Source organism: Capra hircus, chromosome 10 (genome assembly GCF_001704415.2).
Source record: "Capra hircus breed San Clemente chromosome 10, ASM170441v1, whole genome shotgun sequence".
Classification (NCBI taxonomy): Eukaryota; Metazoa; Chordata; class Mammalia; order Artiodactyla; family Bovidae; genus Capra; species Capra hircus.
Window position 1 is genome coordinate 88,465,799 of NC_030817.1, and position 15,598 is coordinate 88,481,396.

General features: G+C 51.1%; 1 protein-coding gene across 9 annotated transcripts in view; it reads left to right on the plus strand.

Annotated features, from left to right (window-relative positions):
- The window catches only part of MEGF11 (multiple EGF like domains 11), a 390,793-nt gene that overhangs the window by 358,396 nt on the left and 16,799 nt on the right, over positions 1-15,598 (plus strand). For 7 of the 9 annotated variants that reach the window (XM_018053628.1, XM_018053631.1, XM_018053633.1 and 4 more), the window contains exons 14-19: positions 5,770-5,916; positions 6,303-6,437; positions 11,604-11,732; positions 12,741-12,869; positions 13,357-13,485; positions 14,253-14,381. In XM_018053628.1, the coding sequence (XP_017909117.1) occupies positions 5,770-5,916; positions 6,303-6,437; positions 11,604-11,732; positions 12,741-12,869; positions 13,357-13,485; positions 14,253-14,381 (798 nt within the window). The remainder of the gene's footprint in view (positions 1-5,769; positions 5,917-6,302; positions 6,438-11,603; positions 11,733-12,740; positions 12,870-13,356; positions 13,486-14,252; positions 14,382-15,598) is intronic. The other 2 variants (XM_018053635.1, XM_018053629.1) reach the window with 1 other exon arrangement.

Here is a 15,598-nt window from a genome sequence, read left to right on the forward strand (position 1 = left end):
CACCTTTTCTTGACTTTCCCTTCGTTTCTCCTTCACTTTCTCTTTTTATTTCCTAGGAATCATCTTTCCTTTATCTCTTCTGGGCTTCAGTTCTCCATTCCATTCAAATTAACAAACGTTAATCGAACGCCTGTTATGTACAGGCTCTTTTCTAAGGGCTGGGGACAGACCAGTTTTTAAGTCAGACAAAAGTGTGGGTGCTCAGTCTGTGCTTACAGAGGATATGGTGGAGACAGACAAGAAAGTTTCGCCGTCCCCCAGGCTTAGACTCCTGGTCCCTCCACGTGTCCTGGCAGTCCACCCCCTAAACATACTGCAAATCCATCCATTTTTCACCAGCCGCTGTCACTCTGCTTGTACACTGAGCACCATCCCTCACCCGGCACTGCCTTGGCCTCCTTCTTGTCTCTGGGCCTCCCCTTTTGTCCAGCTGCCCCTACTCTGAACATGGTGACCAGATCCATTCACATCACACTGAGGCTCAGAATGCCTCAGTGGCATCCCATGACATTTATCCAAACGCCATCCAGTGACCTGGGGTCCACGTGATCTGGCCCTCCCCAACTCCTCCACCTCTCTTACGCCCCCTCCCATCACTCGCTTTACTTCAGCCACATGGGCCAACTGTCTCCTGACTCCAGGCATCAAATGTGCATTCCCTCTGCCTGGATCACTCTTTCTCCTCCTCTTTACCTGATAATACCTTCTCATCCATCATATTTCAACTTAAAGATGACTTCCTCTGGGAAGGCTCTATGCTCGGATACTACCACCTCTGCAACCTGGCCAAGATTATGAAAGAACTCCTTTAATTAATTCTCAGAATACCCTACAGTATTTTAATTCTCAGAATACCCTAACAGCAGAACTTACTTCAATTGTCACTGAACTCTGATTGAGTAACTATTCATTTATTATCTGCCTCCCACATTGACCATCAGTTCTGTGCAGGCAGGGACCAATCCGCCTTGTTCGCCACTGTAGCCAGTGACTGTCACACACTGAGAAATGGTTAAGGACACAGAGCTGGAGCCAGGCCACCTTGGGCAAGTCCTTTAACCTCTCAGGGCCTGAATCTTCCGACCATAAGATGCAGATAATAATAATCCTTATAACTCAGGGTCCTTTGGAAGTTTAGATGAATTAATACCTGTAGGTGCTAACAGTACCCGGCACAATAGTAGATGCTCAGGAAGTGTAAGCCACAAACACAATGTTAATAACATGTTGCATGAATGAACCCACTGGCCATTCCCAAAGTGGTGGACAGCAAGGAGTGAAAAATACAGGCGTGGCTGGCAGGGTGTGTCCTCAGATAAGAATTCACACCAGGCTGCTCAGCAACCTCTGTTCTCCACAACCAGAAAGTCAAGGACTGGGGGCATTGCTTCCTCTGTAGCATCTTCAATCTGACCCCCTTGTCCTGCCCCTTTGTACAAAGCTGGACTCCACCCTGGTTACCAACACCCTACACTCTTGGCTGGAGTCAAATGGAAATCCACTTTAATTTTTCATTGCCTTAATTTTGAGTGAACCGATAAGATTTTAATGACATCTGGTGCTTAAAAATTCTGTCTTTGATGGACAACCTTTCAGCAAGGTCTCTGCTGTTCTAAAGCTAATTTCCCCAAAAGTGGTCCTGAAGTCATTTCAAAGGAGCAATTGATGTTCTGAAATTTGTTCAAGCAGAAGAAAACCAAGGAAAGATAGGGAGGGCTTGGGGTACAGGCCCCAGCCTCCTATTCAGCGAGCCCTCCCCACCTACCCCTGACCACCTAGCCCCTGGCATACTGCTCGTCCCTTGAGTCAACACTTTTTAAAAATTATCATCATTTTGGCTGCACTGGGTCTTCGTTGCTCAGTGTGGACTCTTCTCTGCAGCCTGTGAAGTCTTTGCTGCAGCACAGGCTTTCTCTGGTTGTGGTGCGTGGGCTTTCTAGTTGTGATGCGTGGGCTTAGTTGCCCTGCAGGATGCAGGATCTTAGTTCCCGGACCAGGGGCCAAACCTCCCACGTCCCCTGCATTGCAAGGTGGCTTCCTAACCACTGGCCCACCAGGGAAGTCCCTCAACACTTTTCTTTGCTTTAAGCAAGTGAAAGTCTTCTCCCCTCACCCCCAGTTAGCCACAGGCTTCTTGACTGGCATGATGTCTAAGTCATCTTGCCTTGTACATAGTAGTTGCTAATTCAATGTTTATTGAAATAAGTTGAAAGAAACTGGCCTGTAACCATATATGGATTTTCCCCTTGAAGTGAGGTGATCTTGATGATTATCTGCTCCCATCTCCTCCTGCTACACAGGAGGAAAAGGAGCTGCCCCAGTTCTCAGGACATTACTGCCAACAGGAGGCACAGGATTGCACTGTAAAGGGAACCATTTCTTCATTCAACTAGCATTTATTGACCCAAACCATCACCAAGTCTTTATTTGGCAGCTACTATGTGGCTGGCCCTGAACTAGGCCCAGGAGTAAACAGCAGAGTTCAATAATAGTAATAGACCCTGGGCACCTACTGTGTGCCAGACACTGTCCTGGGTGCTAGAGATGCAGAAATGATGATGGTTTCCCAGCCTATTGGGAAGACCTGGATAGAGTCAGAAGTGTCAATAAACCATGATCCCTGTCTCCCGAGGGCACATACATGAACTAGTCAAATGATAGGTAGGGACAAAGCTGTATGCCACTATCAAATATATGCTTGAATCCCTGGGCAGACATCCAGGAAGGCTTCCTGGATGAAGAGGACCTAAAATAGTCCATGAAGAATGTAGGCTGCTGAGTTGCTACCGGCCTTATGATATGAACTAGAGGTCACAATACATGGATTCTTAGTCTAGCTGCACCCATCAATATAGATGTGTAGAGAGCCCTGAAAAACAAAATCTTAGATTCTCTAAGGTAAAAAGGAGAGGGTCCCCAAGGGGGATTATTATCCCCAGACAGGGGCTAGAGAAGACAGCTAACTGAAGACACCATGCCTCTTCAGAAGCTGTAGTTCTGAGAGAGAACCTCCCTTTAGGCCAAGGCCAGCCGCTCTGATCTCACCAGTGCAACTGACCTTTAGATTCTTCTCTCCATTTAGGTGCCAATGTCTGATGTTCCAAGGTCTTAGGACATAAAAGAACCTCAGACAAGAGCCTCACCCACAGCACCAGACCTAGACTAGAATAACTGGCAGACCCTAGAACCCAGTGGGCCCTTGCAGCCATCTGCAATCTGAGCATAATCACCTTACACCTATGATTCTTAATCTCCAAAAAAAAGGAGGACACATTTTTGACACAAAGACATTTTGAAGATCCCAGACAGGAGAGTAGCTGTATTTCTACTGTCTACTGATTTGGGGGAACATGAGAGTGACCGGCTGCCATGAATTCAGGGGTACTTTTGCGTGCATTGTTTTATTCATCACAGTAATATCAGCTCATAGTGCTAGGAAAGAGCTGTATCTGCATGTGACGCACGTGCCTTGGGCAGCCTAACAAAGAGCGCTTGATGCACAGGTGGGGCCGGAGGCCCCTGTCCGATAGTGGAACTCCGCCTTAGCCCAGTGTGCCTCCGAGAGCAGCAGAGCCCTCGGCCTGCAGTCCGAATCTCACATTTTCAACATCCACAGGCACAAGAATTCCTTGAGGCACATCATGGCTTTTGGTTTTGGGGTTTTTTTCTTTTAATATTTATTTTTAATTGATTGATGATTGCTTTACAATATTGGTTTGATTTCTGTCATGTATCAACATGAGTTAACCATAGGTGTACATATGTCCCCTCCCTCTTGAATCTCCCTCCCCCCTCCCACCCTTTCCCACCCTCTAGGTTATTACCGAGCCCCAGTTCGAGTTCCCTGAGTCATATGGCAAATTCCCATTGGCTATCTGTTTACATATGTTCATGTATATGCACCCATGTTACTCTCTCCATTTATCTCAAACAGCTTTGTGTTTTTTCCTGCCCCAGGTTGCCCTTCAGTCCATTCATGCTATTTGCCACCTCTTGTGAACCTGAAACTCCGCTGAGAGAGACCTCCATTGCGGAGTGAAATGTGACCAACGGATTCTCACTGGGGAAAGATGGCATTTCCTGGGAGAATCTCCCCCCACCCCCTTCCCTCCACTGTTCAGTCACTCAGTTGTGTCCAACTCTTTGCGATCCCATGCCAGGCTTCCCTATCCTTCACTATCTCCCGGAGTTTACACAAACTCATGTTCATTGAGTTGGTTCATTTCATCCTCTGTTGCCCCCTTCTCCTCCTGCCCACAATCTTTCCCAGCATCAGGGTCCCTCCATACAGAGGCATCAGACATTTACTGTCATTTTCTGCAGAGTGGCATCAGAAGCCCCCACCCTGCTGTAGAATTGAGCCGTCACAGGAGGAAAGCCCAGGGAGGGACAGGGAGCTAGGCTGGACGGAGGCGTTGGAGGGGAATGAAGCCAGTTGATCCCCTCTCCCCCACTCTCTGCCTCTGTTCTGCCCCCTCCCCTTTCCTGCCAGCCCAGGTGGGCTTGTACATTCCAGCCTGCCTCTAAATTGGTCCCACCGCTCTCCTGCTGCTGCTAGGGCCGGCTCTGTTCACTGAGCCTGAATGTCTTCCTCCCACTTTCTCTTTCTCATGATCCCTGTCCTTATAACAAGGCAGACATGCTTTTTAAACTAATTCTGCTCCTCTCTGAGCCTCTGGATATTCACTTTCCAAAGCCAAGTTGGTCTCCGGGGCCCCCACAGTCCATTCACCTTATGCATGTCGGACTAGCAGCCTTTCTGCCTGGGAGGAAGCCCCTCCACAGAGCTGGGCATCCAGCCTCAGGCCTTTTAAAATTCCTTCTCAGCCTGCAGGCTGTAATCACCCCCAACATATATTTCCTTTCTCTCAACTCAAAAAGATTGTGTAGGCCTTGTTCTTCTTTCTGACAGATTCCATCCATTCCCCCTTAGGCCACTGTTTGTCAAATTGAAGGTCATTAAATCAATTTGTTGGGTCACAACTAGCTTTTTTTTTCTTAATGAAATAGAATACATCATAGTACAGAGAAAATATCAGATTGCATCATAGTCAGTGACAGTAAATGTCATTTGCAGAGCACTGGTTCCTATTATTCATATGTATGCACGTTTGATATAAGTATTACACTGAGGACTATGGTCAAGAGAATCTGAAAAGAGCCTCCCACTCTCTGGGCCACTGCCCAGGGGCTGGTTGGCTGGGGCCCCGCAGGGACCAATGGCCCCTGGACTAACATGGGTGAGCATGCAACTCACTCCTAGCTCGTGTAGCCCCCACACCATGGCACTTACTTGCTCCACTAACCTTTGCTGTTCAGTCACTCAGTTGTGTCTGACTCTTCGTGACCCCATGGACTGCAGCATGTCACTAACCTTGGATTTCAGCTAACATGTCAAAGTCAAAGGAGACCTTTCATGATCCGACCCCTTCTGATTCCCACAACCTCATCCCATCGTGTACCTTATGCTCCAACACACTATGCTATATTATCCTTCAAGGCATGATTCTCTCTCTCGCCTCCTGCTCTTTGCACATAGGACTTCCTTTACCTGGTCAATTCCTACTTGGTCTTCAGGACTTATACTTCAGCCATTCGCCTCTCCCTAGAAGCCCTCCGTGACCATCCAGGCCTCTTTTTCCCTCCACATTTCCAGATGTGCTTGCCTCTCCACCCCCAGCCCCTCTCTTGCTGCATAGTACACCCTCCCCATCACTCTTCCTTTCGCTCTCACCCCTTACCACTGACCCGAGTCTGTCTGGCCCACAGGCATCCACTGTGACAGCACATGTCCCCCTGGACGCTGGGGCCCCAACTGCTCTGTGTCCTGCAGCTGCGAGAACGGTGGTTCCTGCTCCCCAGAGGACGGGAGCTGCGAGTGTGCCCCGGGCTTCCGAGGACCCCTGTGCCAGAGAGGTAAGGCTGGCCCCCACCCCACAGACCTTGGACAGCTCTTCCTCCCTACTCCTTCCCAGCTGGAGAGAGGCTGAGCTTACAGAGTTGGCCCCCATCAAATCCCTCCCTCTAATCCCCTTTCTCCATCAAATCCCTCCCTCTAATCCCCTTTCTCCCAGCCTTAACTTTTCTGTCCCCAAGTTCAGGGCCCAGCCTGACTGCCCTGTAGAAACAGGACCACCCCCACTCCTCTCTGTAGAAAGGAACAGGCCCTCCGAGGTGTGGGTGGATGCGACTCTCCCGGTATTGTTGAGAAGCCTCTCTCCTTCACTGTGGGGGACTGGACAGGTAGCCAGGCTGGCTGCTGCCCCTTGAGCTGCTGACCACCACCTCCCCTTCACCCCCAGTCTGTGCCCCCGGCTTCTATGGCCGTGGCTGCACCCAGCCGTGTCCCCTCTGCGTGCACAGCAGCGGGCCCTGCCACCACGTCAGCGGCATCTGCGAGTGCCTCCCCGGATTCTCCGGAGCCCTTTGCAATCAAGGTATTCTCTCCAGGGGTGGGGAGAAGGGTGTTGGCGGGTGGGGGTTCAAGGAGACGAGGAGTCCTGGGAGGGGAGTAGAAGGGAAAAAAGGTTCAGGATTCTCACCAGGCTCTGTGGAGGCGGTTCCTCGGCTCTTCAGGGTTTGTTGTTCAGTTGCTGAGTCATGTCCAACTCTTTGTGACCCTATGGACTGCAGCACACCAGGCTTCCCTGTCCTTCACTGTCTCCCAGAGTTTGCTCAAACTCATGTCTGTTGAGTTGGTGATGCTATCCAACCATCTCATTCTCTGCCATCCTCTTCTCCTTTTGCCTTCAATCTTTCCCAGCATCAGGATCTTTTTCAGTGAGTTGGCTTTGAGGGGCTTAGAGCTACCTTAATGAGAATTGGATATCATGGGCCATGAGAAAAAGCCATTATGCAATTGAAGGAACAGGCTCAGAGAAGGTAAAAAAGACTTCTCCATGGTCTCACAGCTAGCAAGTAGCAGAACTGAAGTGAAGTCACTCAGTTGTGTCTGACTCTTTGCGACCCTGTGGACTGTAGCCTACCAGGCTCCTCCGTCCATGGGATTTTCCAAGCAAGAGTACTGGAGTGGGTTGCCATTTCCTTCTCCAGGGCATCTTCCCCACCCAGGGATTGAACCCAGGTCTCCCACATTGTAGGCAGACACTTTACTGTCTGAACCACTAGGGAAGTCCAGCAAGTAGCAGAGGTGAGAATCAAATTCTGACTCCAAAGCCCAGTCTAAACAGATGAAAAATGAAACGAGCAGAGCTGAGGTCCGCATATGAAGTGGCTGCAAATGGCTAGTGCTGCATGTCAAGTGGGAAAGGCAGGAAAGGCTGTGGGAGCCCAGAGGAGATGGTTCGGCTTCACTGGAGATGGCAACTTCCCAGCCCTTCTCTCCTCGCACTCAGGCCAACATCACTAATCCCCCACTACACGCTTTCATGTCTCAGCTGCAGAATTCACAGCTCCCACTCCAGCCAACCTCGTCCACTCACTGGGAGGTGAAAGGGGAGTTAAGCTTATTGCACTGATCTGCAGTTAAAAAATCCCTAATTTGTGTCGTATGCAAATTTCCATGCTGTAGATATTCCCACCGTGGCTGATTTGAAGGTACTAGTGGTTTAACACCAGTTGTGAAATTCCTAAATATTTAACAACCAGGGTGATGGTAGAAGCTGGCTTCAGTGCACATCATTACTTATTGCTGTTACTGGCTTAGTTAGGCCAAGGCAGGGTGGATTTGGGATACAACTCCATCCCGTGCTAGATTTCAACTGGGACTTAGCCTAAAAGACAGATGGAAGAAAAGCATTGTGGGTAGAGGAACCAACCTGGGCAAAGCACAGGGGGGTGGGTCTGTGACTGTCCAGCCACAGGACGTGACAGATTCAGGGGCTGTGGGTGGCAAGGGGACTGGGAAGGTAGTCTGGGGACTCCTGAAATGTTCTGAAGACAAGGATGCAGAATTTGTACTTTAACCCGTAAGAAGTGAAGAGATCTTTGTCTAAGGTAACCTTAGAACTAAAAGCAACTTCAAGGCCATCTATGAAAGAGTTTCATCTGGCTTCTGCTTAAATACTTCCTTTGAGCACTCACTGCTTCCCAGGGGACTGAATCCTTTTGATGAATAATGACCACTGAGCTCGGCTATTTTTGTAAGTGTGTGGGCCGTTAATATGTATGAGTGGGAAGTTTACTCCATGTTGCTTTGAGGTCATGAGAAGTTTGGAACCCCCCCAGGAAACGTATGTGACAGTTTCATTTGCTTGCATCCCTCCTAGGACAGTTTAATCATAACCTGACACGTCGAGGTTTACTTATTAAACATCAGAGACCCAGCCATCAATACAGATAGACTGGGTCTAAATTAGGACCTAAGCAGCTCGAGGAGTAACTCTCAGATCCTGCAATGTCTGATTTATCGCCCGCTGGCCTAATGAGTATTTTCCACATATAGATCTAATAGAGTTTGCTATTAATGGCAACTGCCCTGGTTAAGTCTCAAACCTTGTAAAAAATTGAACTGACAGTTTCTAATGACCGGCTTTTCAGCGAGTTACAAATTACAGACATTGCTTATGCAGAATCATTAAACATAGATTAAATATAACCAGATGTTTTCTTTTCACCAGCCCCCCAGCCTGCTCCCCCCACCCCCTTCTCTCCACCTTTCCTCTCTTTGCCTCACTCTTGATTCGGCTAAGAAGTCAACCAATTAATGCATTAGACTGATCACATTAGCAGCTCTGTGGGTGAATTTGTCAGCCTTGTGTATTTGAGAAAGACTTCAAAGATAAGACTGTCTTGTTAGCAAAGATGAGTTGGTTTCAAGAAGGGGGTCAGTGGAGCATCTCTGGCACCCCACTCCCCACAGAGGGCCAGGACTAGGGGATGGATTCTCAAAATCAGGTACCTCCCAGAGGCTGACCTGTTTTTCAGGAAACAGAAGCAAGAGGCTGAGCTGCAAACAGGTGATGTACACGCCATCCTCCTGGCAGTGGACCTGCCCTAGAAGGAGCTAACGGTTTTGCTAGAAAAGAGCACAGGGGCCCAGAGCAACCGGGGTTCCCACAAGCATTAACTCCAGCCCAAGGCCCGGGGGTGACGGTTATCAGCCCCATTTCAAAGATGAGGAAACAGACTTGCTCAAAGGTACTGGGACAGTGAGTGGCAGGACTTCCAAGCTGTGGCCAAGTTACTTAGCCTCTCAATGCCTCAGTTTCCTTGTCTGTAGACTTAATGATAGGGAGTAATAATGAACATGTATAATAATGAGAGTATTACAAGGTTAACTGCACTAATAATATTTGTGACGCACTCTGAACAGTGGTACATGAAAGAAACATAGAAGTGCTTATTGGATACATAAATACAACTAGCAGCCAAAGTTTTGGCTGGTGAGCCTGGTACACCATGCTGCCTTTATCGTTTGTCCCAATTGCTAACAATGTCCTGGAGAGACACAGAGTGGACACAGATCTGAGGCAGCTGCTGCCCACCATCTAGTCGGGGGAGGGCTGGCAACATGGGGCAGTGTGGCATAGGGAATGGCGAGGGCAGTGGGCCCAGGGAAGTCGCTTTTCTTCAAGAATCAACACCTTCCCGTGATTCTCTGTGTGGCCCAGCCAAGTGAGGGCCTCGGGGATGCAAGGAGGCCATCCTGGAGGGTGTAGGGCTGGCTGGAGCCGGGCTTCGAGGGGAGCATGTCGAGTTGAGAGGAGGTCTAAGGGACAGGGGCCACTGATTCCAGTTTCAGAACCCACTGGAAGGTCACTGCTCCTGGCCGAGTTTGGCCATCTGGGGAATAGTTCTTGAGTGTTGTACGTCGTGCACTGTGCTGGGCACTCAGACACAACAAAGAAAAAGAGAGGCAAGTTCCCTGCCCTCACAAAGCCTGCGGTCCAGAGGGGAAAATCCTGAACTCAGCCTTTTCGCAGAACTTGGCGGGAGGCAGTGGTGGGGAGAAGGGGCAGCAGTTTATTTCCGCATATTCGGCCTTGAGCACCTGTTGTTCTTCCAAGTGTGGTGGGGATACAGACATGGGTGGAACCCAGGCCTGGCCGGAAATGGTTCACAAGCCACAGTAACAGAAGACCAGGGAAGAAACTAATAGACTAGGGTCCTAGAAGCTCAAACAGGGACGTAGCCTCCCAGAACAGAGAAGGGGGTGAGAGGATTCAGTTCAGCTATAATATAAAAAAACAAAAATAACTGAATCGAAAGTGACAAGCTTTGTTTTCCTCATACATTAAAATAAATAAATAAAAAGATCCAGAAGCAGGTTACTAGGAAATGGCGGGGTAGCTTTCAAAGGTGTCAAGGACCCAAGCTACTTCTGTCTTGTTCTGCCATCCTCAGCATACAGTTCACCTCTGGTGTAAGGTAGCTGCTTGAGCTCCAGCCATCTCACCCACAATCTTCCTCCATAATCCACGTTATTCTTCAATAGGGAGGAATGGGCAAATAAAGACATGCATTTCCACTTACCATTGGCCAGAGGGTAGTCACACCTACCCAGCTGTGCAGGTGGCCGGAAGCCCAGTAAACTCTACTTCTAAGGAACAGAACTGGTATTAAAGGACTTGTTGTCTACTATAGAGGGATCACGGGGAAGGTGGCACTTAAGATGAGTCTTGTGGGCAGGGTAGGATTTCCACAACTGGGCACAAGGGTCAGGGAAACTCTGGGAGGAACAGTTAGAGTAAAGGCGTAGACAAGAAAGGCATGGGGTGTTATTTGGAAGATGGTGTGTAGTCTGGTGGCTCATGGTTTTTGGGTGAGGTGTGTTTAAGTGCTGATGTCTAGGATCTAGGTTTTATTCTGGGGCAACAGGGAGCCACTGAGGATGTTTGAGCCGGGCATAGAAGTGCAATGAAGAAGGCTGTGCTTTAGAGAGCTCAGGCTCTAGGAAGCAGGTGGAGGATGGATTTCAAGAGAAATGAGAGGTAGGTGCTTGGTGAACTCATATCTAGTATTTAAAGGAGCTTGCAGCTTGGTTGAGGAAATCAGCCCTTCTTCCAGCAACCAAAGAGTGACTCCTCCAGGAGGGGCTGGGCCCAAAATCCTGCAAGTGACTCAAAGTGGAAATACGACTGGAGCTCCGTGTTGGAGAGCCCCTTATGGACTCAGGACGGTTCTCCTGAGGTGGCTGAGTGGAAGTTCAAGGAATAGGTTATATTTGGGGGAACAGGGACAGACATTTGGGGCTGGCCCCCTCTCCAGCTAACTGCAGACAGACCAGCCACCCCGCATGTCCCTCCTCCTGGCTATAAACATCCTCTGCCCTGAGGCTGTGGGGCCAGTGATACTGATGCAAGTGCGGTCATGGACAGCTGACGGCTGCGGGCAGGGAGCAGTAGGGTGCAGAGGTGTTATTCCCAGCCTCACCACTTCTGTCTGTGGGACCTCAGCCAAGTTATTCTACCCTTGTGGGCCTCAGCCCATTCCTGTCAGAGGCGGTCAGGAAGAAGGCAGCTGTGGGCACAAGAGGAGGAACTCACTGCTGTGGAAACAGGGGTGCTGAGGCAGGCAGTTCCCACCTGATCCTTGACCCCATGGGGGCCACGACTGTGGCCTGGGAAAAGGGGTGTGGCTGTGGGTGGTGGTCTGAGGAGTGCAAGTAGAAGAGCAGGTGCCAGGCTATCCTGTGCCCACAGTGTGTGCTGGAGGGCATTTTGGGCAGGACTGTGCCCAGCTCTGCTCCTGTGCCAACAACGGCACCTGCAGCCCCATCGATGGCTCCTGCCAATGCTTCCCTGGATGGATCGGCAAAGACTGCTCACAGGGTAAGCTGCTGCCCCCCTGGGAATGCCCCCCAGAAAAGCCCCCACCCAAGGTCAGGCCCAGAACCTCTCTGCCCCTGGTGCTTCCACCTCCCAGGGCTGAAATCTCCTTCTGCAGACAGGAGTGTTCACCCGAGTCCCATAGAGTCTCTACAGCTAACATGATGAACTCCTAGGAGTGATCACTGGCATTATTAACTGCTAGTTTTAAAGATATGAACATTATTGGTAATATTATTAACACTGTAAATGCTGCGTATTAATAGTCCTAGAACCTGAGCAAGGAGTAGCCGCTAGGTTTGCATGGGGAGGAAGAGGAAGCAGGGAAGTAAGGTGAGGCCAGGGCAATCTCTGGGTAGGGGTGAGGGCATTCTCTGGGTAGCTCATGTGAATGATGTCCTGGGCATCACAGGGCCAGACAGGGCATTGTAGGTGCTGTGAGGTGAACCCAGTCTGATACAGAGATAACAGGGACGTCCAGTTTAAAGGCAGAGACCCAGCCTCTGCCCTGTGGAGTCCTTGGCTGATGGGTGAGACCCAGCCGGTATTCCTAGCAAGGTCCCAGTTAGATAGCCTGGCCTGAAGGCATTTCCGTGCCGACGGTGGTGTCATCCTCAGGAAGCTCACCAGCCGAGAGAGACTCTCTGCCCTGAGAAAATCCCCATCCTCGTGGGGAAGTTAGCACACACAGTGTTCACACCATAAACACGTGTTTACCATTTACCACAGACACCCACACGCTCCAAATCACAGTCAGTCCCCAGAGAGGGAAAAGTCAGAAACCCTCAGAGCTGGGAGAGTGGACAGAGAATCACCAGGAATCCGGGGTGCCTGGGTCAAGAGGTGACTGGAGGAGTTGTGGCCACAGTGGTTAAGCCCCTTCAAGTCAGGAAATGCCAGCGGGGGCATCGCGGCACCTGGGCTCTGACATGCACTCCCCCTTCCCCTCCCTCCCTCTCCATCTGCCCCTTTCTGCCTCGCCCTCACCCTCTGCATCCCACCCACCCCCAGCTTGCCCACCTGGGTTCTGGGGCCCCGCCTGCTTCCACACATGCAGCTGCCACAACGGGGCGAGCTGCAGCGCCGAGGATGGGGCCTGCCACTGCACCCCTGGTTGGACCGGACTCTTCTGCACGCAGCGTAAGCCCCGCCCTCCAGCCTCCCAGCTATTTGGAATCCCATGCTGCAGCCTGCTGGCTGCCGTGGGCATCGTCCGGGCCTGCAGTGGAGGGAGGGAGGAGACAGGTGCCTGGCTGTGAGCTAACCACTTCACCCTCCACCCCTGGGATTGGCTGGAGAGGGTGGCTGGCTTCAGGGGATTGATGGGGCCCAATCCTGGAAGGTCAGGGCCATTAGGTACCCCAGCAATCACCAAGACCAGCCGCTCCTTGGACAGGGGGCCCTGAGTGGGGAAGAGCAGCCGGTGGCTGCGCAGCAGAGAGACACCAGCCTGGCCTCTGGTTCCAGGGCACCTTTGTCCAAAGGACTCCCCACCCACTTCAGTGTGAGGGTTGAGCATGGAGTGGCTCGGTGCAGGGTCTCACTGGCCGTCACCCCATGCTCAGAGATAGAAGGGAGGTGAGACGAGTTTGGTCCCGACGCAGACCACCACCCTGTTTCTCTCCAGGCTGCCCAGCAGCGTTTTACGGGAAGGATTGCGGGCGTGTGTGCCAATGTCAGAACGGCGCCAGCTGTGACCACATCAGCGGCAAGTGCACCTGCCGCACAGGCTTTACCGGGCAACACTGCGAGCAGAGTAAGCTGCCCTGAGCCCGGGTGTCAACGCAGGGCCTCGGCCTCCTGCCGGGGGAGCCTGCCCCTTCACGGCCCACCCCTCGGGGCCCTGCACCCTCTATTCTCTTGATTTTGGGAGCAGCTCCCAAGGAGAAAACCTGAAGGTTGGGCCTACATTGGTGTTTGAAGTTTCTTCCTCCAATTGGGGTGGGGATGGGCAGGTTGGGGCAGAGCAGAGGCTTTACTAGGGGAAGGAGCTTAATGAGAGAAAGCAAAGCGGACCTTGTTTGATTCCTCTGAAACCCCTGTGGCACCCAGCTTGGGGCCTGGCGCTGGAGGATGCTGTGTAAATATGGACCAGGTGAGGAGGTAGGGGTGGGCATCCCCCACCACAGGGTTATAGGTGTCATCTTGCCCCAAGGAACAAACCAGAACACATCAGGCACCACAGAAAAAGAGGCTTTACTCCACGAAAGTGAAAATGTTAACAGCTCAGTTGTGTCTGACTCTTTGCAACTCCATGGACTTTAGCCCGGCAGGCTCCTCTGTCCGTGGAATTCTTCACGCAAGAATACTGGAGTGGGTAGCCATTCCCTTCTCTAGAAGATCTTCCCAACCGAAGGATCAAACCCAGGTCTCCTGCCTTGCAGGCAGGTTCCTTACCATCTGAGCCGCTTACCTGGCTTACTCCGTGAGGCAGAATCATCCCCGCTGCCCAGGCGTGGGGTGGGCAGGGTGCAGAGTAAGCGCATTGCAGGGTCTCTGCCACCTCCACTTCGTGCTTCACAGGATGCGCCCCAGGAACCTTTGGCTACGGCTGTCAGCAGCTATGCGAGTGCATGAACAATGCCACCTGTGACCACGTCACTGGCACCTGTTACTGCAGCTCTGGATTCAAAGGGATCCGGTGTGACCAAGGTAAGGCACAGATGGCAGAGGTCCCAGGGGCTAGGAAAGGGTTCCGCAGAGGGAGGCTCTGGGGAGATTCCAGCGGGAATGACTGAATTGCGTAAGGACCCTTTGTGACTTCCTTTCATTCACATCCGGGAAGAGACTGGGAGTGGATGGGGTGGGCTGGGGAGGGTACCCAGGCGCCGGAGAGGCTGATGGAGCAGGCAGCCTCTCAGGCGCTGCTTCCCTCTGCTCATCCTTGACAAGTCTTGCAAGCCAAGGAAGGGTAACCACAACCAGTGCTGTGGAAAGGTGAGATGAACGAGCTGGAACCACTGCCAGATTCTGGTCCTGCCATGACCCAAGTGTGCTTGGGCAGGTCACTTCCTTTTGCTGGGGATCTGTTATCCCCACGCAAAGTGGAAAGACACAGGGTTCTGCTGAGACCCAAGGAGCCCAAAGGGGCTCATCCTTGGCTCCAGGTCTACGGTCAGACAAGACTGCAGCATGTAGTTGTTAGCGACCAAGTTGAGATTACGTGAGTAAAGGACTTAGCACAGTGCCTGGCTCGTGAGTGAGCACTGGATGAATGGTTTCTGCTGTTGGTTCAAGGAGACAGGGACGAGAATGGGCATGCAAGCATCCACAGGACAGGAAAGGGGCAAAAGGCATTTCCACTGCACTCTGGCGGGGGATGGGGGCCAGCCCGCATGTATCACTGAAAGGGGTGATACTTTAGGAGGAGCAATCCTGAGCACACTGGTTCAGCACTCACAGCTTTCATTGCCAGTCTGTGATCAGTGCTCACAGTGGGATTACTGTCCCCGTGTTACAAATGGGCAGACCAAGGACTCCGAGTAATACAGCTGGTAAACAGGGAGAGGGGCTGAATCCAACTTTTCCTGACTCCTGAGAAACTCAACTCTACCAGTTACTGGCTGTGTGATCTCAAGTAAGTTACCTAACCTTTCAGTGACTCAGTTTCCTCATTTGTGAAAGGGAAATAATTAGTCTTTATTTCTTATAGGACTTATAAACATCCCTTTGAGGGCTACTAGAAAGAGTAAATGGGTTAATATCTGTAACTCAGTTTTAGAACAAAGTAAAATACTCACTAAACACCTATTATTTGTTTTCCATCTATGATCACATTTGCTCCTTGTCATGACCCTGGGCGGGACTCCACCTGGGTAGACAGACAGCTGAACACACGTCCAAACACGTGATGCTGAAGGGACTGAGGA